Raw genomic sequence first — 23,477 nt, 5'->3', positions numbered from 1 at the left:
TTATATGGTAAAAATTATATTATATTATATAGTTAAAACATTATTTTTGATCTTTTGGATTGTTTGCGTTGACTTTCCAGTCTGTGAGGTCCCTGCCTTGGAGGTCCTGGATGGTGCGGCGACCCCAGCCCATCCATAACAGTCCGATCACTGTACAGATGCCGACCAGCACGTAGTAGCCATCTACATACGAGTGGCAGAGACCGTAGCCGTCTTCACAGACCTGCAGACAGTCAAGTGAGCACTGAATCACGGTTCTCTCTCTGGTGCAACAATTGTGTGTTAAGGACTAACCTGTTGAGGACTCCAGGGGATAAAGAACACTTAATATTTTATTCAAAATGAATTTAAACATTATAAAAGATCGACCATTATTACCTTATTATTCCTATTGCCATATACTTTGTTCGCTTCAAAACTGTATAGTTTTTTTATAGAATTTTGGCAAAGCATGATATGTTTCATACACAAGTACATGCGAAGAGCACACTTTGAGTAGTTATAATTTTTCTTAAACATTTTGTCACTAGAAGTCAGCACAGTACATCAATAATCAATGAATAGCAAGAACCAAGAACAGCATATAACTGGAGTTGGCACGAGAAAAATACAGGACATTGGAGGTAAAGCTGTGATATATTCTGTCGAACTAGGAGCCAGCACGTTACAGCAATTAGAAATTTGAAATTTCACACTCGAAATAGTATTTAGTCACTAAAGAATGAAAGCAGCCATAGTCCATTATTTGAACAAGTCCGTGATGGACGGTTAAAACCGTCAGTACTCTTTTAGGATAATACGACTATAACCGTTAGTACTCTTTTGGGATAATACGACTATAACCGTTAGTACTCTTTTGGGATAATACGACTATAACAGTCAGTACTCTTTTGGGATAATACGACTATATTCGGCAGTACTCTTTTGGGATAATATGACTATAACCGTTAGTACTCTTTTTGGATAATACGACTATAACTGTCAGTACTATTTCGGGATAATACGACTATAACCGTTAGTACTCTTTTAGGATAATACGACTATAACTGTTAGTACTCTTTTGGGATCAAACGACTATAACCATCAGTATTCTTTTGGGACCAATTTCACTTACTCTGCAACAGGTTAAAATTAGAACAGAAACGTGAAAAGAAAGAATCTGTACATGATCCTTTTATAATATGTTTAATGAAGGACAGATTTTACATTCTAGGCACTCAAAATCGTGGTGGAATGCCAAATTAAAGTGGATGGTGAATGGAGTAAGAAATACATCAACAATGTTGATTATCCTTACTACAAAAGCGTAGAACTATGTCCAACCTAAACAGGTAAATAGTACTAAATAGTATTGTCTCGTGGTAAACAAAACAGCTATTTACAAATTCATACATTTCCTCTTGATATGGTTTAGCAAAAACTCGTTAAATAAATATTTCTGATGCAATAAAAAACACTGCTTTTAAGCATTAACTATTTAAATTGTGAAAATGCATATTACTACAGATAAACCGCTCGCAAAGAAACCTGCGCAGAAGCAAATGTCTGAGCAGCCACGCGCAGGAGGGCCCCCTCCAGTGGTGGGAAGTGGGACAAGTATCTCTTCATCTCTGTTTATCATCTGCGTGGGTCGTGTTGTTTACACTGCAGCTACTTACCTATTCTATAAGTACATTGTATTTGTGTGTGTAGGCCAACACAAGCGTGAAATAAAAAACGAACAGACTAATGTAGCCATAGAAGTATTCAGGGAGCTTGCATTTTGGTGTGAGGTTAGCCGCTAAGTGGCAGTGGTCAGGTCAGGAGATAGAGCAAGCGGGCTTGTGCCGAGCAGTGGTGGGGATACTGGGAGAAGGGGACATCACAGCGGCGGAGGTTGTACATTACCTCACCCTGCGTGAATTAGAATAGCCCAGTGGCTTTTTGTAAGCGATTTACCTATGGACACTTTTGTGGTTCTCAGATATCTATGGCAAAAACATTCTCTAACTTTTGTGATGTATGAACAACTAAGTGTTTGTAAGTGTTGTTTTCAACTACTATTCATGGAAATTCCACTACATATACTTGTAACACAACATAAACATAATAGAGCCAATAATGTTTAGTTTATATCGTTCATTCATTATATGGCCATATTCATCAACAATAATTATGATTTCTTTCAGTTATCGGGAAGGAGGGAGTTACTTAGCATTATGACCTGCTATGGACCTGACGTGACATGTATAACACCTATACATGCATCAATCACTTTATCCTCAATGAAACCAATTCCCTGTGATGACTCATATTCTAAACTTGCTCTGACGTCATGCAATCGGTCAAATTCCTTTACTACTTTTTCTCACCGTAGATGCATGATAATTGGAAGAAAAACAAGAACTGCTGTTACCTTAACGAGATCAGGGTTAGAGCAGACATTCTTAGTGTCGTTGGAGCAATACTTGAATGTCAGTCCGTCAACAAACAGTAGCACCAGAGTCCTAGGCCAGGAGCCGCCCAGATTGGTCAGGGTATTGAGGAGAGTCATGTAGGTTCCACCGAATGCAGGATCACTCACTCGGGCGTAGAATGCCATCTGGGTCACAAACATGGAGAACAGCCACACCTGAAAACAGGAACATTTCCTCGTATCAGTACCAGTGGGCGTTGAGTTAACAATGGGCATGTTAATTTAAACTGCATTGTCAACTGAATTTTTAGAAAAAGAAAAAGAGCACAGTGGTGTCAGATGAGCAAGAAGCACAGGGTAGGAGAGCCATGAGTCTTTTTGTTAAAAGCCAGTTCAATGAGATGGCTGTGAGAGCATGTGCCTCTTTGTGATGAAGAATTTCAGTGCTCAAATTCCATGATGTTCCTTTTCATCCTCAAATCTTAGGAAAATCATTGGAGTCATAGGTTTTCTGGATAATTGACTAATACTTGAATTGTGAATCTTTGATCTTCAATCCCAAATGTAGGCTACATCAATTGATAGACCAATAAACGTTTGCTATCAGTAAACATTTCGCTTCCATTCAAATAAAAAAAATCACTCGTAGACTTGAATTTTTACTCTACCTCTGTCCCTGTAAAGACTTAATTAGCATTTTCCAAGCTGGAAGCAAAATTTCACAGATATATCCTATGTTCAATTAGATTGAGAAGTCGCAGAAGGGGAAAACTGTAGTGAGTAAGCAAAATTCAGCAAAAGGTTTATCGTGCCCAAATATGTACTTTTCTGATGAAGATTGTGTATGCATGGAACAAAATATGGAGCTTCTTTATTTAAAGTTTATTAATGACAATGGATTAAGTTTGACAGATTAACAGGAGTTCGGACATTTACCATCGTTGCCCTTTGCAGTGACAACGCCAGGACTACACTCCAAGCAGCTTTTTGGGTATGTTTGAACCCTTTTCTTTCTCTTCTTTTTACCTTTCTGTTCTCTATATTTGTATGTACCAATAACTCCCCCACCTGACGAAGAGGATAGATTCCAATTATCGAAACACTGTGTTATACCTTTAGTAACCATAACGATGGTATATGTCCGAACTCATGTTATCCTGTCAATATGGAGCTGTTGCAAGTTTAGGTCTACACAGTAACTTTATCATACTTCCTTTTTGTAGAATAATTTGTTTTTAAGCAATAAAGACTCGGCAGATCCTTCTTAAAATCATGTTGGTGTCTGTCCGTCCATCCATCTATGTAACAACTCTTGATAGAAGAGTCCTTGAGACATAACAATTGACTTTGGGATCAAGACGTTTAAGGGCAGCAAATGTACATATAGTTTTGTTGAATGTTAGATTAGTCAGGACATCAAAGCACTATCGTTACATTCTGCCAAGTCCTTCGGTATTCTGTTGTATTGGTTTACTAATTACTGGTTACAATTAATATGTCTTCCTGCCTTTAAAACTACCACTGCTTCAGACCTTACTTACGTGTTTCAGAACTAAGCTATGTCCAATATTCCTGACGCAACTGAGTTTCTCATTCAAAGTTAAAGTTTCTTCAAAAATTTTCGTCCCACCTTTTGCAGGAGCACAACTGAGAGCTGTAACCACGTACACTGAGCAAGTAACCTCGTGAACTCAAGCATTAACAGCACATTTTGCCAAGTATATGGCCATGCTTTATTACTATAATATGAGTTTTATACTTGTGTACCTGATATACTCCGTAGATAAGGACTAGAAGACCGTAGTAATAAGTAGGGAAGTGGTGTTTCACCATCAGATGTGGTGTGACCCAGACGAAGCCAGCAGTGACAAGGTTAAATGCCAATCTGCAAGATTTAACAATGTAATAGTTGCAACAACAAAAATTCTGTTTTTTTTTATACTGCACCAAATCTACCTCATCGTGAATATATAGGGTGTCCCATAACTCTCTGGACAAAGGACTTGCTCAGGTCAAGACAAACATATTTCACCATACGAACATGAGTCTCCGATGCTTAGTTTCCCATCTGTCGGTATGTATGTGTTTTTGTAGAAAAAACTAATATCTTAAAAACTAATAACTTTAATTATATCAAATTTGGTTCAAATGCTTATATGATAACAAGGCCAATTAACAAAATAAATGTAATGAAATTATCTTTAGTATTTTCAAAATGACGGCCATAAGAACTTTTAAACTTTGAATATCTTAAAACCCAGCAGTTTTCTCTAAGAACTACAAGAATAACATTATTTAGAGGATATTATCACAAATTTAATGACATCAACATTATTTAAATGGAACATAAAATAACTGATTTAGAGCAAATTTACTATGACAAGGAATGGCCTATATTGAGGTTCTCAGCAAATAGCCAACCATACAAAAACCGAAGAAACTGCAGCCATTTTGAAAATACTAACGATAATTTCATGTTATATAATTATTCAGTAACTGGCCTTGTTGTCATAAACATTTGAGCCAAATTTGGTATAATTTAATTTATTGGTTTCTGAGATAATTATCTTTTAATTAAAAACACACATACAGACAAATGGGAAACTAAGCATCGGAGACCTATGTTTATATGGTGAAATATGATTGTCTTGACCTGAGCAATAACGTGGTATACCTTTGTCCAGAGAGTTAGGGACACCCTGTATAATACATAGTGATATATAATGTAATTAAGGAAAAAGCGATATTTCTATATAATTTTGTAACTATTGTGGATAGTTTTTACCAGCAGACCAGTTGCAATGTTGTGAGTTTAGCATTGTGGAAGTAAATAAGTACGTACCTACAAGGATAAACCTTGTTGAAGACATCCATGGGAGTCTCCCCCACCACGTACTTGGCTAGGAGCACTGGTAAAGTGATCTTGAGTGGTAACATGCACATGGTGACGACTGCGAACTGTTCCTTGGGCACTCCCGCAGACACGAGCTTGAGCCACGTCACCGAGTCATTCGCACTGAAAGCAATCTGTCAAGGAATTTCAGCGACAATATTCTCGTGTCTACACCAGTTAGCTGTTAACCAGTACAATATTCTCGTGTCTACACCAGTTAGCTGTTTACCAGTACAATATTCTCGTGTCTACACCAGTTAGCTGTTTTCAGTACAATATTCTCGTGTCTACACCAGTTAGCTGTTTACCAGTACAATATTCTCGTGTCTACACCAGTTAGCTGTTTACCAGTACAATATTCTCGTGTCTACACCAGTTAGCTGTTAACCAGTACAATATTCTCGTGTCTACACCAGTTAGCTGTTTACCAGTACAATATTCTCGTGTCTACACCAGTTAGCTGTTTTCAGTACAATATTCTCGTGTCTACACCAGTTAGCTGTTTACCAGTACAATATTCTCGTGTCTACACCAGTTAGCTGTTTACCAGTACAATATTCTCGTGTCTACACCAGTTAGTTGTTTACCAGTACAATATTCTCGTGTCTACACCAGTTAGCTGTTTACCAGTACAATATTCTCGTGTCTACATCAGTTAGCTGTTTACCAGTATAATATTCTCGTGTCTACACCAGTTAGCTGTTGACCAGTACAATATTCTCGTGTCTACACCAGTTAGCTGTTTACCAGTACAATATTCTCGTGTCTACACCAGTTAGCTGTTTTCAGTACAATATTCTCGTGTCTACACCAGTTAGCTGTTTACCAGTACAATATTCTCGTGTCTACACCAGTTAGCTGTTTACCAGTACAATATTCTCGTGTCTACACCAGTTAGCTGTTTTCAGTACAATATTCTCGTGTCTACATCAGTTAGCTGTTTACCAGTACAATATTCTCGTGTCTACACCAGTTAGCTGTTTACCAGTACAATATTCTCGTGTCTACACCAGTTAGCTGTTTTCAGTACAATATTCTCGTGTCTACATCAGTTAGCTGTTTACCAGTACAATATTTTCATGTCTACACCAGTTAGCTGTTTACCAGTACGAGTTCAATGTTCTCATGTCTACCAGATTTCTAACTGGCTTACCACCACAAGTATCCTTTAATGGATTTCTACGTTACATCTCATTCAAGATCATTCTTGAATTTCAAGATTCGTGATTCAACCATTTATGATCTAAAAACTCATATTCTCAAGTTTTAATCTCTTTTGTAGTTAAAAAAAAAAAAAAAAACACACATTACAGGCGCCTCAAAATAAACGTGCTAATTTAGCATAAAACAACTTTTTATGTATCAGTAGGTGTAATAAAACTATTTTCCGATTTAATTACATATAGTGGAAACAGTCCAGTCTTTTAATTCTTTTTTTAATTTTATTTTAATTCTGGACTTTTACATACGCACTTGTTTTCTTTTTACGTAACATAATGTTATGAAATTGAATTAAAGGGTCAAACAGAAATTGTTGGGTTTTACTGGTGACAATGATACACAAAATTATTTGAGGTATTTTTTTTCATTTTGAAGGTCTCGAAAGGATTTATGGAACACTTAACCAAAATAAACACAGATACCTAATATGTTCAAAAATAAAACAAAATTTTATGGACTTGCTTTTAGTATGTTTATTTTTGAAATAATATTAACTAATTGTTACGTCCAGACAATTTATTCATTGGCTTTATTAATCTTTAAATACAGAATTATTATTATTATTAGCTAGCTTAATCTAATATTCTGCTGTTCGAAACATGAGATTGATTTATCTATTACACTCATTTGACATAGAAATATTACCTGTTCAAAAAAATCTTGATTGCCCTTATTCAAAAAGTTAAAAATATTACCACTGAAAAATTTTGTTATTCACAAAGTATTGAGACTTTTTTTACAAATAAAGTGGAAATGCTCCTTGGCACTGTAATTCATACAGAAACAGACAGAAATCCGTAATCAATAGTTAGTTACACCTAAACCAGTCAAAAAAGTTTTTACGAAAACCTACAATTTTCAGACACCCAGATTCTATAACAAAATTCCTAATTATATAAAAAAAATCAAAATGGTAAATATTTATTTTTTAAAGTGAAACAGTGGTTTTGTCTTTAGAAAACCTTAAAGTCTCATGAATATTCAAGTATAGAACGGGTTTTTTCTTATCCTTTTATGAAAACAGACCATGTCTGTGTAATTTTATTTAATTTCACCGATGTTAATTTAATATTAATGGCAACACGATGTTGGGCGTTAAGAGTATTGATGTTATTATTTTAACAATACTATGTTTCATTTTTAGTAGTGTATGAGCGTGGCCAATTTTAGTAACATAATTTTTAATGTTAAAAATGGAACTTCTAAACAGGCTTAGCCTTCTGAGGTCCTAAATTTTCTTATTATTAATTAAGAATTGTATATAAACGTTCTGTATTTTATTTGAAAAAGTTATATCTTTATTTCAATATTTTATTTTAATTTCTTTAAGTAATGATTGTTTTTGTATCAATAAGTGTTATATATCATGTCTCCTTCTGTTCTTTAGAAAAAAATTTATTTTGGTGAGTAAGAAAAAATTCAAATTTTGAAGACTCTTGGAGCAATTTGAAAAATGTTTAAATATTACTATATGTTAATAAAAACAATACTTTTCCAAATTGTTTATCTTTTGGACGAGGCCTTTCGAAAACCAAAGGATTCATTATCAGGCGACTCTACAACAAAATATTTACATTATTTTTGTTACAACTAATATTAAAATACTACATGGTGTAAATATAGGTACAAATACAAAAATTTTGGAAATATTTCAGCCAGTATGAAAAATTACATACGACTACAGTTTAATTTTTGAATAAATTGAGAAGAAGACTGAAATTTTTAATAGGGCCCTCTTTTAATTTGTCATAATAGCTGAAATATTTTGAAAACGTTTTGTATTTGCATATTTACACCATGTGGTATCTTATTTTAATATTAATTTTGTAACAAAAATAATGTAAATATTTAATTGTGGAGTCGCCTGATGATGAAACCTTTGGTTTCGAAAGGCCTCGTCCAAAAAATAAACAATTTGGAAAAATATTGTTTTTATTAACATTTAGTAATATTTAATATTTTTCAAATATGTTCAAAATTATTTATTCTAAAATTTGACGTTGAAGAAGTATTGCTGCTGATATTCGGGTTAAGAGTTGCTGCTGATACCTGGTAGGTGAGGAGTACGACAGCCATGGTGCGCACAGCAGGCAGGCGTGCGATCAGCAACAGTTGTCTGTAAGTGTTGATCACGCTGAGACATGTCTGATCCTGATCCTCGCGTTGAGGCTCGGTCTCTGTCTTCAACAGCCCTACCAGAGTTGTCGTCACCAGGAACACCGGACCACAGTACATCAGGAAACCTTACAGGCAAAATATATCTTTGAGTCGTGGAGATACATATACAACAGTTGTCTGTAATTGTTGATCAAGCTGAGACATGTCTGATCCTGATCCTCGTGTTGAGGCTCCGTCTCTGTCTTCAACAGCCCTACCAGAGTTGTCACCAGGAACACCGGACCACAGTACTGCAGAAAACCTTACAGACAAAATATGTCTTTGAGTTGTGGAGATACATTTACAACAACAGTTGTCTGTAAGTGTTGATCACGCTGAGACATGTCTGATCCTGATCCTCGCGTTGAGGCTCGGTCTCTGTCTTCAACAGCCCTACCAGAGTTGTCGTCACCAGGAACACCGGACCACAGTACATCAGGAAACCTTACAGGCAAAATATATCTTTGAGTCGTGGAGATACATATACAACAGTTGTCTGTAATTGTTGATCAAGCTGAGACATGTCTGATCCTGATCCTCGTGTTGAGGCTCCGCCTCTGTCTTCAACAGCCCTACCAGAGTTGTCACCAGGAACACCGGACCACAGTAACGCCATTAGTAAAATCTTGTCTGTAAGCACATATTTTCAATGATGATAAATTTTGTTTACGAATTTATGTGAATACGAAAACAAATTCTGCTATAGACTGCAGCTTGTAGTAGACAAATTTATAAGAAATGCCAGGTATTTTTCCTTCATAGAAATTCTTTTGTTCTGAACTCTACTAGGAATCGTCTTTCTGGCATTTCTCTTGTTTTTTTGTCCACCAACACCTTGCTCTAGGAGTCATGTTCAACTGACAATTCAACGGAAAGTTACTTATGTATGCAATATGCTTTATTATTCAGACCCCAAACAATTTGAAAGGGCAGCATTAAGAAAATTATTAAGGCCTAAATTTAATAAAAAATAATTTAATAGTATTGATTTTTGAAGAAAAATACCACCTTAGGAAATGCTACATGTCAGAGACATGCATATAAATAGCTAAATCTCAAATATGTTTACATTTTTTTAACCAAGCACCCACGTGTATTCTGGTACACAATATACAGTACTAATCATACAATACTACGTGCATATTTCCTAAATTTTGATAGGCTTCTCATATCATTGGCGGACTAGTGAGATCATTGGCGACGAGCTAAAATACAAAGATAATACTGATCACTGCATTTGCTCCATTATGATACAAAGGATTAGGGTAGATGTCAGATTATCCATAGGAAATTTTATCGAAACATACTGGACATTGGAGTCATTCTATAAATAGTAAATACAGTCGTTACCTGTTTTATAGTTTTTATATCTTAAAATATCGTCTAAATCAAAGATAATAAACAATACTCACTGCCAAGAGTAACAACCCCCACAGGTTGGGGCACGGAGCGCAGATAGGTGTTGCAGAAATCGGCCGACTCCAGGGCCATGAACACAACGTAACCCAGCAAGTAACCGGCCGTCTGTCCCATGCTGTTGCATGTCGATGCATGTCCAACATTCTCCCTGGAATAGAAGTCATTTTATGGAGTTGTACATAAAAATTACGTAAAATATTATTAGCCGTGTGCTCTGAGTTATAACGTGATCTCAAATTGGAAGATCTAAAATATTTCACAAAAGTTCTTCTTATTTATGTACATTGTAATTGCATTTTAACCCTTTTAATGCTTGGGTCATAGTTGTATCCTATAGTGAGGACAGGTCAAAGCAGGTTTATCGACATTTTTGGATATTCGTTATTTAACCTATTGATGAGTTTACTGTTACATGAACAAAAAAGTGTGCGCTGGTCGGCCTGTGTGTGATTCCAAAAGGGCTAGAAAAAAGTCATCTAATTTTCGTTTTTTTTTTTAACTATGCTATATATACTATATAATAGTTTATATGAAAATCTTTGAAAAAGTCAAATTATTAGCCTTTGTCCATGTGATAAAAATTACACATTTTATTGATATTAAAATGAAAACAAGCTACGAACCACATTTTTAATAATGAAATTTGAAATATATAGTTGTGTAAAGTAAGATCAAAACTGACTAAAATGGTTGTCAAGGTGAAAAATCTTAAAGCGTTTCATGGTATATCATGAAACCTTGATATAATATGTTATATCATGATCATTGATTATGAAACCTTCTGAAGATATATCATCTTTACGGGGCGAGTGTGAACAGCCAGTGTACGTAATTTAACGTGGTTCGTGTACACGCCACCAAAGCTGCTAGTATCGCTTCACACATCTGCCCCTAACCCCTCGCCACCTTGCAAAAATTCAGAGTGCCTCTCAGATATTCTGTTCGGCTCTGTCTACCTGTTATTTTGCTCCAAGTCTGTTGATCAGACCTCTGAAACCATCCATGCAGTAACAGATGTTTACACTGTTCACGAGTGTTTACACTGTTCACGAGTCAAGAATAGTTGCAACGTTTACCGGCAGAATGAGCCAAGCGCCGCGAATCGAATTTGAAAGTCTGCAGAGGCTGTCGGGTATATTCAATTTACTGCCATAAGAACAACTTCTCAAAGTTATTCAAATTACTTCGTTATTTATAGTACAAAAATTGTGGTTTAGGTATCATTTTAACCGTAGGATAAATACAAGTCAGCTAACTATAACATGTCAGCACATGTCTCTCTTTTGTGATCACTTCCAAATACTTGTTAACAGCTTAAATATAATTCATGATAGTTTGAAGATATGGCCTCACCTCTTGAGCATGGTGAGGGCCCAGCCGTCGACCGCTATGTCTTGGGTTGCCGCCAGAAAGTTGAGAGCGAAAAACATCGCAGTGAGCGGCAGGATGTGAGGACCTTCTGGATCCTCTATCCAATAGTCCACTTGGAATGACATGACCAGCATGAACAGCCCGATTAGAAACTGACAGACAGTACACCAAGTGTTGGTAGTTAAATGGTAGGAATAACATTGTACTCGTAGTAGTATATCTTATATATAGAACAAGCACATTATTTCACAAATAGTATACTTAAACCCGTAGAATTGAAAACTATTATAATTACGCCACATTAATAGCCTTAGTTCCATATAATTGTATGAATACTCAATGTTAGTGGTATGTCGGTTCTTGTAATGTTGTTCCACCGATTTACGTGGGAAGAAATAAACAAAAAGTAGACGTAAAATGTAGGTTCCTCTTTTTCGATCGATTAATCCGACTGAGCTGTTCCACATTTGCTAGTATTGCAGTAGTTGACCCAAAAACAGCCTCAATTTAAGATCAGTTTAGCATCATTAATAATTAATTGCTCTTTTTTATGGTGTCATATTTGTTTTCGTATTTAGCTGAGGTATGGTACCATGTACAGCCGCGTCTATTATTGCAACTCAATAATTTACGACACGCCAGGCGTGACTTGTCTTGCGATTATACTTCACGGTGTCATGTATCGCCGAACTATCTCTGTCGTGTCACATTATCTTGCCATTCTTCTTGCCGCACTTGTCACGGAGTGACACGCCACTATCGTTTACGATTCTATTACAATCCAGGTGCTATCCGATATTGGTGACTCGTATGGAACTCCGTTACGTGTCTGGTGAATTGTGTGTAATTTCGTTACGTGTCTGGCGTCTCGTATGGAACTCTGTTCTGAGTCTGGCGACTCGTATTGAACCCCGTTACATGTTTGGCGACTCGTATGGAACTCATTTACGTCTTTGGCGTCTCATATGGAACTCTGTTACGTGTCTGGCGACTCGTATGGAATTCCGTTACAAGCCTGATATCTCGTATGGAACTCCGTTACGTGTCTGGTGACTTGTGTGTAACTTCGTTACGTGCTGGCGTCTCGTATGGAACTCTGTTCTGAGTCTGGCGACTCGTATTGAACCCCGTTACATGTTAGGCGACACGTATGGAACTCTGTCGTGTGTCTGGTACGTCTTTGGCGTCCCATATGGAACTCCGTTACGTGTCTGGCGACTCGTATGCGACTCAGCTACTTGTATGGAATTCCGTGATGAGTTTGGTGACTCGTATGGAACTCCTTTACGTGTTTGGCAACTCGTGTGGAACTCCGTTACGCGTATGGTAATTCGTATGGACCTCCTTTACGTTTTTAGCGACTCGTGTGGAACTCCGTTAGCCTACACATTAGACATAGATTATTATATCAGATATAGAGATATTAGTGCTATTACCAATTTGTATTACACGGCACCAAACGGTCAGGAACAACCGACGTCGGTATGATTCTGTTTTCCATATTAAAACTTCTCCTTGTATCGGGATTTCCTGTTAAAAGATCAGAATTAAGATTTGGTATCGCAGTGGATTAACGAGAACAGAGAGGTGGAACTAACGAGGTCGATCATCGAAATCCACACTGTTGTCCTTTTATTTTAACACACGTCACGTGAAAAATTGTACTTTACATGTTTTGAACTAGAAAGTATGTAAGAATACATTATTAACCTAGTCAGTTATTAACCTACCTGTATGGGAACCAACCACGTTTTACGTCGGCCAAAACTCTTCACGTAGATCGCATCCAGGATCGGAGCCCATAACAACTTGATGCTGAAGGGCCATCCCACCAGGCTGAACATTGCCTGAAAGATGCGCAATATACTTAAATAAATAATTGGTTTAATAGTATTTCACTTTCTAGCAATATTCATTTACTTTTATGAGTAATTTATTTATGTTAACGGTTTCTCCATTTTGTTTACAATATTCCTTATACATTATAGTATACAAGATGGCTAGTTAGAAACGGCGAACATTAGTTTAACAAATTGAAAGATAACTAATACTCAACAATAATGATAAAAAATTAATAATAGTAACAATAATGACAATGCCTTAACAACTAATGCCAACCAAACAGCATGTAAAAGCAAATAATACACTATTTCCACTACTCAGCACTAACTTTACAATAATAATATAAATAATTTGAATCATTGAATAGAATAACAATAAACAAGAGATAAACGATGGGAATAACAATAAAAAGGGATAAACAAACTATGGGGATAATAATAACAAAGGATACACTATGGGAATAACAATCACAACGTGAGTCATAAAACAATGAATGTTTTATGACGCACATGAATTAATTGCTTATATGGTGAAATTTTATTACATTTCCAGAAATTTTACTAAAATTAACTAATTTTTTTCAAAAAAGTAATCGTGTTAAATATTGACCTCTGCTGTGTTCTATTTATTATATTTTTAATAATTACATAGTAGTCTATTTGAAACTATTAATAATGAAAACGTATAGTCTTGTACTGAAGATGAATGTTTTTACAATTTTCATTGAGTATCTGTGTAATCTGGATGAACAATTTTTATGATGTTTAGAATCTCCAGTGCATAATCTCCTCACATTCTGAGATAGAGATGAACAGTACAAAAATTGTTTAAAGAAAGTAGCTATCCTACAGGATGAGGTATTATACTGGATTCACCCCTATAACAGTTGAACTGTGCAAATAATCATGGTGGCATCTGGTATGGGGTGTTTGAAGATAGATGCGCAAATTTTGGGGTCTTTACAATATCAGCGGCTATCTTGAAATCCACCATCTTGGATTTTAGGTAGGATTCTCCAAATAGGAAGGGTATCATATTGAGCACATTTTTTAAAGCCTCACTCTCGGGACAATAATATGAAACCTGTTCCAATGTCTTTTAAACTCCAACAACAGTCTCCACAAAACAATGACTCCTACACAAATAGAGACATTTTCCCCACTAATGCTTTTAACAGTTCTTAGATTCCAACAAAAATCCAAATTACAGCCAACATTACTGAGTAACAAATACTTTATTTTTATACGGTCCATCTTTAGGCACAATCTTAGATCCGTGACGTTAGAACAAATTTGTGTTTTGCCAGTGTAAATATTGTATTTTAATATTAGGCCTACAGGACTTCATACCATTTTTTATCTGAACTATTTTTATCAGCCATTTTGAAACACTTGTTGGTCTCAAGATTTAAAATTTCAACATTAATTAAAATTAACTTTAGAGTGTAATATTTATATATATATGAAATACCTATACAGTAATATTTCTTATTAATATGTACAAAGATCATATAAATTCAAAACACAATTGATGTATCATTTTACCATGTTTTAAAAAACGTAGCCAGAAAAAAAATGTTGGGGGGTCCAGACAACTGAGATTTTCCATTTCTCAAGATTTAAACATTTCAACATTAATTAAAATTAACTTTAGAGTGTATTACCTATACAGTAATATTTCTTATTAATATGTACAAAGATCATATAAATTCAAAACACAATTGATGTATCATTTTACCATGTTTTAAAAAACGTAGCCAGAAAAAAATGTTGGGGGTCCAGACAACTGAGATGTTCCTGTATTGGATAGATAATAAGCCCCCTTTTTGTTCCTTAAATGTTCTTGACTCGTTTCTTTTTTTAGAATGATCTTTCAGCAGTACATGTCAGTAATACTGAATTATTTAAATAGGAGTTTACTAAAAAATGTATTAACAAAAATTTAAATTGGGGGGGCCGGACTCCTTGGATCCCCTCGCTGGCTACGTCCTTTTTCTCGTTCCCAGCTTGTGCAAGCGTACCTTTAAAGCGGTCATGCTCTCTAATGTGTTGACGAATTTCATTCAAATAAGTACCGTTGGAATTATAATAAAAATTTCTAAATAATTTGTATCTTGTAACTTTCGTATAAATTTGCTGGTTTTGTTGTTTTTTGACTTTAAAATTTTCATCAGACGCCATTTTATGTATTGACTGCGGTGGATGCACATTACTACTATTCTGTTTGTCCTAAAGTCAGTGCATAGCTTATATGGCTGTGAATGCGTCAAAGGAAATAACACAATTACTTTATTGAAATTTCCATTTATTTCTTTAAACTTATGTGCAGTTTGGTATCTGTAATTTTACTAGTTCTAGGGATGTTGTTATGACCTATGATTATATGACACTTTTTATTTGAAATCACGAGTACTATCGGCCACGGAAGTTTGTGATATCCTTTTCTGAACACCTTGTATATGCTACTTAATATGTAGACAAAAAAATTACATTTCAAAAAGAAATTTTCTGGCCTTTTGTTTAGCGAAATATTTTTTAAATCATTCCCTATTCCATAGGATTTAAAGTTTCTGTTTCTATTCTTAGTGATAGCAAACCAATCAGTTGTTCCGGTGAGAGCTGATTACGTTAAATAGTTCTTAACCAAGTTAAGTTAAAAAAAACTCCTTTCTTTACTGGCAACTGAAACGGGAACAGTAAGGAAAAGTCTTAAGCTAACACATGTGTTCGGAAATGTGTCAACACATAATTGACAGCTGGATAAGACAACGTTTGTTCGATTTTGCGACTTTTGACAGCACAGGTGATATGAGTAGGAGCTCTGCCACTAACTTGCCTCTTTCTATGTCACACTCGTTCTGATAAGTCAGAACTTATTGGAGATTGGTATAACAAAATTTTTTCCTTCTCAAAACATTAATAATAATTTCCAATTGGGAAAAACTAACTTACGACTTAGAAAACCCCCAAACGTTTTAATTCCAATTTTTATTTTTTTATTTGAACCTGCGAGAAAGGCAGACTGACATCTGCGCCGCGCACTTATGTTCTGTTGGTAAACTTAAAGGCGCCCTCTGTCTAGGCACCCCCGCTTGCTTGAACTCGGACCGGCCCTGGCTCAAGATAATAAACTCACCTGGTCCGTGTACAGGACTCCCTTGTTCTGCAGGATGAGAGGAACGGTAGCGATGAGACCCAAGGGGATACCTTGTAGCAGGTAGAGCAACAGGAGTAGAGCGATGTTCCCTCGGTCCCCGTCCAGCGACGAGGGGATCTTCAGGAACAGAGGACACTCGCAGTTAGTCTACAACTTAAATCTAAATACTATTTTAGGTCATAGTAAGGTAGTGCAATAAATTTTGGATTTGGAAAGTTTTTTTTTTAATTCACAGTTGTTTTAAATAACCTCCCGGATACAAAAAAGTCGACTTTGTTTTTAACATTTTTTTTACTCCACGTTAAAGTACAGTATGTTATTCAATATTAGAAATGTAAGAATTGTGTAATTAGGGCCAAATAAAAAGTGATAAAGATAAATAATAAAAAGATACATCATGTACATGTGTTATATATCTTCATCCTTATTATTATAAACGATTTAATTTTGTTACGAAAAATAATAATAAAAAAACATGCAGTTTTAATATTATATTTGATAAAATAAAACTTTATAAAGTTATAAACTAATAAAACACATATCAGTTGTACACAAGGGCATACTGTAAAAGTTTCAATTTTTTATGTTCAGCCGTTTTCATTCCACCTGATACGAAATGTCTAAATTGTAAAATTTAAATTCCTGTAATTTCACCTGGGATAGTAAATATTGCTCTACTTTTTCTGTATTGAAGGAAGGTATCTCAAAAAGCTATGAATTAAACATGAAAAATACTGTCTAAACCAAAAATCGAGTTTAATTTACATTAGAGAGGGAGACTAAAATTCTGTTGTGCATTGTTATCAAATTGTTTAATCAACAGCCAAGCTAAAGCAACCAAAGCAAAATTCCTACTGGGATGGGGAAGGTAATCTTTCGAAACTACATATCAGTGTATGATTGACATACGTACATCTGTTAGTGGGGTTTTTTATTTGTCCCTCATAAATGACGTAGGAGAAAGTTTCCTCATAGTAAAACATTTGAGTTTGGATTTCAATAGAAATATCTGTTTTGTGACCTTTAAACAGCTGGTTTTTTAATGTCAGCCTTAAAGTGTGTATGTATGCATTTAGCCGTAATTAAAAACAGACGAATTTTTAGTCAGAAGACGTAAGTAGATTTTGTGACAACTCAAATCTTATTTATTTATGTATATGAAAACTGTTCGAGATACAAAAAATGTTTTATAAAAAAAAGTTAAGAACATCGTTTGGAACCAGAGCCATTAACTATTTCACCAAGGTCGCAGCTTCCTCCTCTTATGCAGCAAATGGCCCAATGCTGAGGATTCAGCGGCTAGGGAACAACATTCCATCTACCCTCGACATCTTTATCGCATCCAAATCTGCAATAAAAAGCCGGCTTGCATCACTGTAGCTGTTATTATTATTGGCTCGTCTCTACACCTACCCTACTTGTGTTGTGTCTTAGTCTTTTATTTTATTATTGTTTTTCAAAACTGTTACCTACGTAATAGTTCATTTCTTGTTTGCATCGTTCTTGTTAAGCATCTTTCTTTGTTATTGTTATAATATTTATCTATTTATTGTTATACATTACTTGTTATCTATTTATTGTTATACATTACTTGTTATCTATTTATACTTTCTTGTTATGCATCTTACAACTCATATCTGTTTGTTTCATTATGTATCTATTGTTTTGTTTACTGTTTGCATATTCTATTGTTTTTGTTTTTGTCTACTAATCAGTTTCTTTGGTCAATTATTACGCATCTAGATAAAATTGAAACTTACTTGTTAAAATGGTCATACCGTTGAAATAATAAAAATAAAATAAAATAATAAAAACATGTTATAAATATACCGTAACATTGATTACATTTTTTTCTGTAGGCTTATAAATAACAGAGTTGCAATTTTTTATTTTCAACAGTCGGCTCAACTGGTGCTTATGGTTTATTTAGTTGGTGGCATTCATTCCAGCAATTTGACAAATTCTGGAAAATGAATGACTGTAAAAACCGATGACGACAGCATTGCAACAACGTGTCTCGAATGACTGTTCTTCACAAGAAATAACTGAACAATCCGTTTACGACCGTTTTATTTGCATTTTATTGCTTTTCTAGGATTTTACCTCCCACCGTGGTGCTGTGGCACAATATAAGGTTGACTTATTCTCAAAATACACTGTTATCAATTAGTTCTACATTTCTTCCTTCTCATGTCAAGTAATTGTTGAATGAGTAAAAATAACATTTTGAATCCATATATAATTGTATTAATTTATAATCTAAACGCTAAAAGGATGGTATTTTGGTTACATGTGTCGTATTTATCTTAGGTATTTTTTATGTAATTAGTGTATAAAGGAGGACAAAGGTAGTTTTTTACTTATTTTATCTGAGACTCCCACTCTGAATGAGAGCATCAGACTAGTGAAACTCTCGAAAACAAAGACTCCAAAATATGGTTTCTGTAGCCCAAGTTAAGTAACTTGATGTGAAATAAACGAAGCCTTACAAAAACAATCTGTTTTTAAGTATATGTCATGAAGCCACCGCTTACACTGTCGTTTTCTCGTATAATACACCAAACGACAGGAATTCCCTCTGTACAACAGTGACAAAACTGTTAAACTTTTGTCTCTGTTCCAGACAGCGTTGGTGTGCTCAAGATGGATTCGGACCAAATCACCACACAAGAATTTATTAAAAGATCCCCAGTTCTTCTTAATGCCAGAGATCAACTTGAAATCTATGAGATCACCAAAATCCAGGCCGATGCGTATTTCCAAAATCCTACTGCCCTTAGTCTTATAAAAGATAGCAGAGTCATTTTATAGATTGTTATGAAAATATATGGAATTTGTTTAGTTTTAGTTGCTCTTTCCGATGGTAGTATCAGAAAAATAATATAAAATTGTTTACATAGGTATAGGTGTTTATAAAATTGTATGCCAAAATGAAAAAATTATAAAAAAATTTACATTATAATTTTTTTATAACAATCCAAATATGTACAAATGTATTTTTTTTATTTATTTCTATTTATTGGTTATTTATCTTCAATACAAAAAAAGTAACCAGATATGACCTCAAATAAGGAAATAGTAAGGAATTTACTAAAACTCTGCATTTATGCGCTAAAATGCTTAGCACTCTTGGGTATGGCAATGCGCCAGACCCCTTAGCACTAAAAGGGTTAAATTTTACCATCGCGGTATTTTAAGGTTCAGATTTTAGGAAACAGCTGTCGGTGAGCGATCACCACTAGCTACCAATTTCCCTGCACACTGTGTTTCTCCCGCACACTCTACCTTCAAATTTTCCCCGTTATCGTTCATTCTCCGAGTTACTTTAAACTCTTCTCGTTGTCGTTAATTCGTCAAGAAATCTAAGGTCTCAAGTGATACTCCGTTTACAATGAATTTCTATAATCTTCATTTTAAATGTTCACACGATTGTCGCAAAAGTGATAATATTGAAGTTAGGATAAAACACCAAAGTCAAAATCAAATCCTGGTACAAGTATGCTCTACTTTAGATCATAGAATTTGATTAGATTTTGTAAACAAATAATACTAATATTTCTGGTACTAGTAACCTGATAAATAAAAATCAATTTAATATAGTAACTACTTATTGTGTTTTTATTGTTCACCGTAGACTCAATAACCTTTGATTGTCTACCGTCAATAAGTAAAGAACTTAATTCCCATTTTAATTTTTCATTAACCTCCTTTTTCCGTTCTTTATGTAAGCTACACATAATATATGTCGGGAATGAATCAGCAAACAGTACTAGAAAGGTCTGAGTTTATTGTGTATAATTATCACCATATATGCTACCACAGGGATATCGCATATTGAAAGTGATAAGGCAAAGATTTACAATATCACATTATATAATGGAAAATAAATATAATATAATACAAAATTTACATTTATAAAGAAAATTTGCTTCATTAAAAGATTATTATGAGACTAAAGAATGTCAATCATCAACATACATAACCTACATTCATTCTAAATAAAACATCAAAACCTAATGTAGCCAATGCATTCTATCATTGTCAATAAAGCTATTGTCTTTTCATCATTTGGAAACATGTAAAATTCTGTCTTTGATTACAAAATTATTACTTTACGAAAGATAAATAAAAAGTGTTTATTTTTCTAAATAATAAATTTATAAATAAATTCTAAAAGATATTATTACATCTTCCGATAGGTATATAAAAATGTGTTTGTTAGTGAATGTTAATTTATTTATGTTTATTTAGGTGATCACAATATGTTCGTGACAAAGACAGTTTTTGTTACAATTTTAGTAACAGGAATGAGCCTTGACTGTCTCTATTTGCCTCTTTGTTGACAACGTCTTATCTATTGACAGCCGTAACGTTTCAGATACCCAACACCTTTACGAAGCTTCTTTCTTGTTAGAGACGAAGTTAAAAACCTTATAAAAACTAATATTTGTTTTACTCAAGCTGTCCGTTCGCCATCTTTGACATGTTATCTCCTAGTTAACTTATAATTTATGTTAATATTTAATATATTATAGTTTCCTTTTCTATCTTACATTCACTGAATCCTTTTAAATCACAGTCCATTGTCAATAATATATTTTGAACAAAGACACTCTCTCAGTATTGTAACATATTCACGAATTATCATAGATCTTGTAATTATTTATTGCATTAAAACTGGTATGGCGTGGCATTCTAAATGTTTAATTAATTGAGTTCAAACAAACCCTAATTGATAAGAAAATAGGCTAGATATCCAGCGATAGTGTACCTACACACAAGAAAATAAATTTATTGAAAAATAAATATCAATATGAATATCCACAGACCTTTTCCTTTTTCTCCTTTTCCTTTTCAGTCCCAGCAGGCTGAACCTGCTGCTCCAGGGACACCATTTCTGTAATATTTCTGAAACAATATTTTTACACCATTATATTTAGATAAATATATACAAAAAAACAATAAAAGAAAAATACTTCGTACAGTCCTGTAATATTTTGACATAATGTTCTAAAAAAGGATTAAAAATTATATATATATATATATATATATATATATATATATATATATATATATATTTTATAAGGGTATAATATATATGTGATAAAATTATGACAAAAGTACACATATTAATAAACATTAAATCTATACAGATTACATATGCTAGACCATAAAAAAAACACATTCCTTACCCAACCACTGGCTCTATTAGACTAAATAATTGTACTTTAACCTTGAAAATATCAACCAACAGCTGTCCCACACTTACTATAAACCTTTGATAAGTCACACCACTGTCATTAATACATGGATTTTTCCATTTGCTTCGATAATTTAGCAAGAAAGGATAACACATGAACATAACAAAGAAAAACACACAAAAAACCACACACTACCGCTTAACTTGGATTCAATTCTTTTAATACGTATGGCTTCAAAATTAAAATATCTTTCACTTTTACAATAATCTTCAACACGTCCATTTTTTTAGTTTATTTAATAACAACGGTTTATTAGTCAAAAGAAAAAGACTTCGTACAATCCTGTAATATTTTGACATAATGTTCTCAAAAATTATTACAAATTTTATATATGTATATATATATATATCATTTTTTTTATTTTTTTATAAGGGTATAATATATGTGATAAAATTATCACAAAAGTACACATATTAATAAACATTAAATCTATACAGATTACATATGCTAGACCATAAGAACACACATTCCTTACCCAACCACTGGCTCTATTAGACTAAATAATTGTACTTTAAACCTTGAAAATATCAAACAACAGCTGTCCCACACTTACTATAAACCTTTGATAAGTCACACCACTGTCATTAATACATGGATTTTTCCATGTGCTTCGATAATTTAGCAAGAAAGGATAACACATGAACATAACAAAGAAAAACACACAAAAAACCACACACTACCGCTTAACTTGGATTCAATTCTTTTAATACGTATGGCTTCAAAATTAAAATATCTTTCACTTTTACAATAATCTTCAACACGACCATTTTTTGAGTTTATTTAATAACAACGGTTTATTAGTCAAAAGAAAAAGACTTCGTACAATCCTGTAATATTTTGACATAATGTTCTCAAAAATTATTAAAAATTTTATATATGTATATATATATATATATATATATATATATATATCATTTTTTTATTTTTTATAAGGGTATAATATATGTGATAAAATTATCACAAAAGTACACATATTAATAAACATTAAACCTATACAGATTACATATGCTAGACCATAAAAACACACATTCCTTACCCAACCACTGGCTCTATTAGACTAAATAATTTATTGTACTTTAAACCTTGAAAATATCAAACAACAGCTGTCCCACACTTACTATAAACCTTTGATAAGTCACACCACTGTCATTAATACATGGATTTTTCCATGTGCTTCGATAATTTAGTAAGAAAGGATAACACATGAACATAACAAAGAAAAAACACACAAAAAACCACACACTACCGCTTAACTTGGATTCAATTCTTTTAATACGTATGGCTTCAAAATTAAAATATCTTTCACTTTTACAATAATCTTCAACACGACCATTTTTTGAGTTTATTTAATAACAACGGTTTATTAGTCAAAAGAAAAAGACTTCGTATAATCCTGTAAGTTTTTGACATAATGTTCTCAAAAAGTATTACAAATTTTATATATGTATATATATATATATATATATATATATATATATATCATTTTTTTTATTTTTTATAAGGGTATAATATATGTGATAAAATTATCACAAAAGTACACATATTAATAAACATTAAATCTATACAGATTACATATGCTAGACCATAAGAACACACATTCCTTACCCAACCACTGGCTGTATTAGACTAAATAATTATACTTTAACCTTGAAATAATATCAACCAACAGCTGTCCCACACTTACTATAAATCTTTGATAAGTCACACCACCGTCATTAATACATGGATTTTTCCATGTGCTTCGATAATTTAGCACGAAAGG

The 23,477-nt window shown here is 33.8% G+C and overlaps 1 protein-coding gene across 1 annotated transcript; it reads right to left on the bottom strand.

Annotated features, from left to right (window-relative positions):
- Positions 1–21,669, bottom strand: LOC124366323 (acetyl-coenzyme A transporter 1-like). The gene is made up of 11 exons (XM_046822780.1): positions 21,647–21,669; positions 21,284–21,362; positions 16,434–16,571; positions 13,187–13,303; positions 11,439–11,608; positions 10,079–10,233; positions 8,559–8,752; positions 5,238–5,422; positions 4,163–4,280; positions 2,396–2,611; positions 1–223 (listed from the first exon to the last, which is right to left on the bottom strand). Exons 2-11 carry the CDS (start codon positions 21,347–21,349, stop codon positions 41–43), a joined length of 1,542 nt encoding a protein of 513 aa, XP_046678736.1. The 5' UTR covers positions 21,350–21,362; positions 21,647–21,669; the 3' UTR covers positions 1–40.
- Positions 21,670–23,477: the final 1,808 nt, after the last annotated feature.

Source organism: Homalodisca vitripennis, chromosome 7 (genome assembly GCF_021130785.1).
Source record: "Homalodisca vitripennis isolate AUS2020 chromosome 7, UT_GWSS_2.1, whole genome shotgun sequence".
Classification (NCBI taxonomy): domain Eukaryota; kingdom Metazoa; phylum Arthropoda; class Insecta; order Hemiptera; family Cicadellidae; genus Homalodisca; species Homalodisca vitripennis.
Note: the sequence above shows the minus strand (reverse complement) of the source record. Positions and strands in the feature narration are given on the sequence as shown.

Excerpts from the sequence above, each read along its gene's own strand:
- LOC124366323 (XM_046822780.1), bottom strand. The coding sequence starts at position 21,349 with ATGGTGTCCCTGGAGCAGCAGGTTCAGCCTGCTGGGACTGAAAAGGAA. Across the intron at positions 16,572-21,283 it reads AAAAGGAGAAAAAGGAAAAG|ATCCCCTCGTCGCTGGACGG; the intron begins GTCTGTGGATAT and ends CTGTTCCTGAAG. Across the intron at positions 10,234-11,438 it reads GCCCTCACCATGCTCAAGAG|GGAGAATGTTGGACATGCAT; the intron begins GTGAGGCCATAT and ends CTTCTATTCCAG.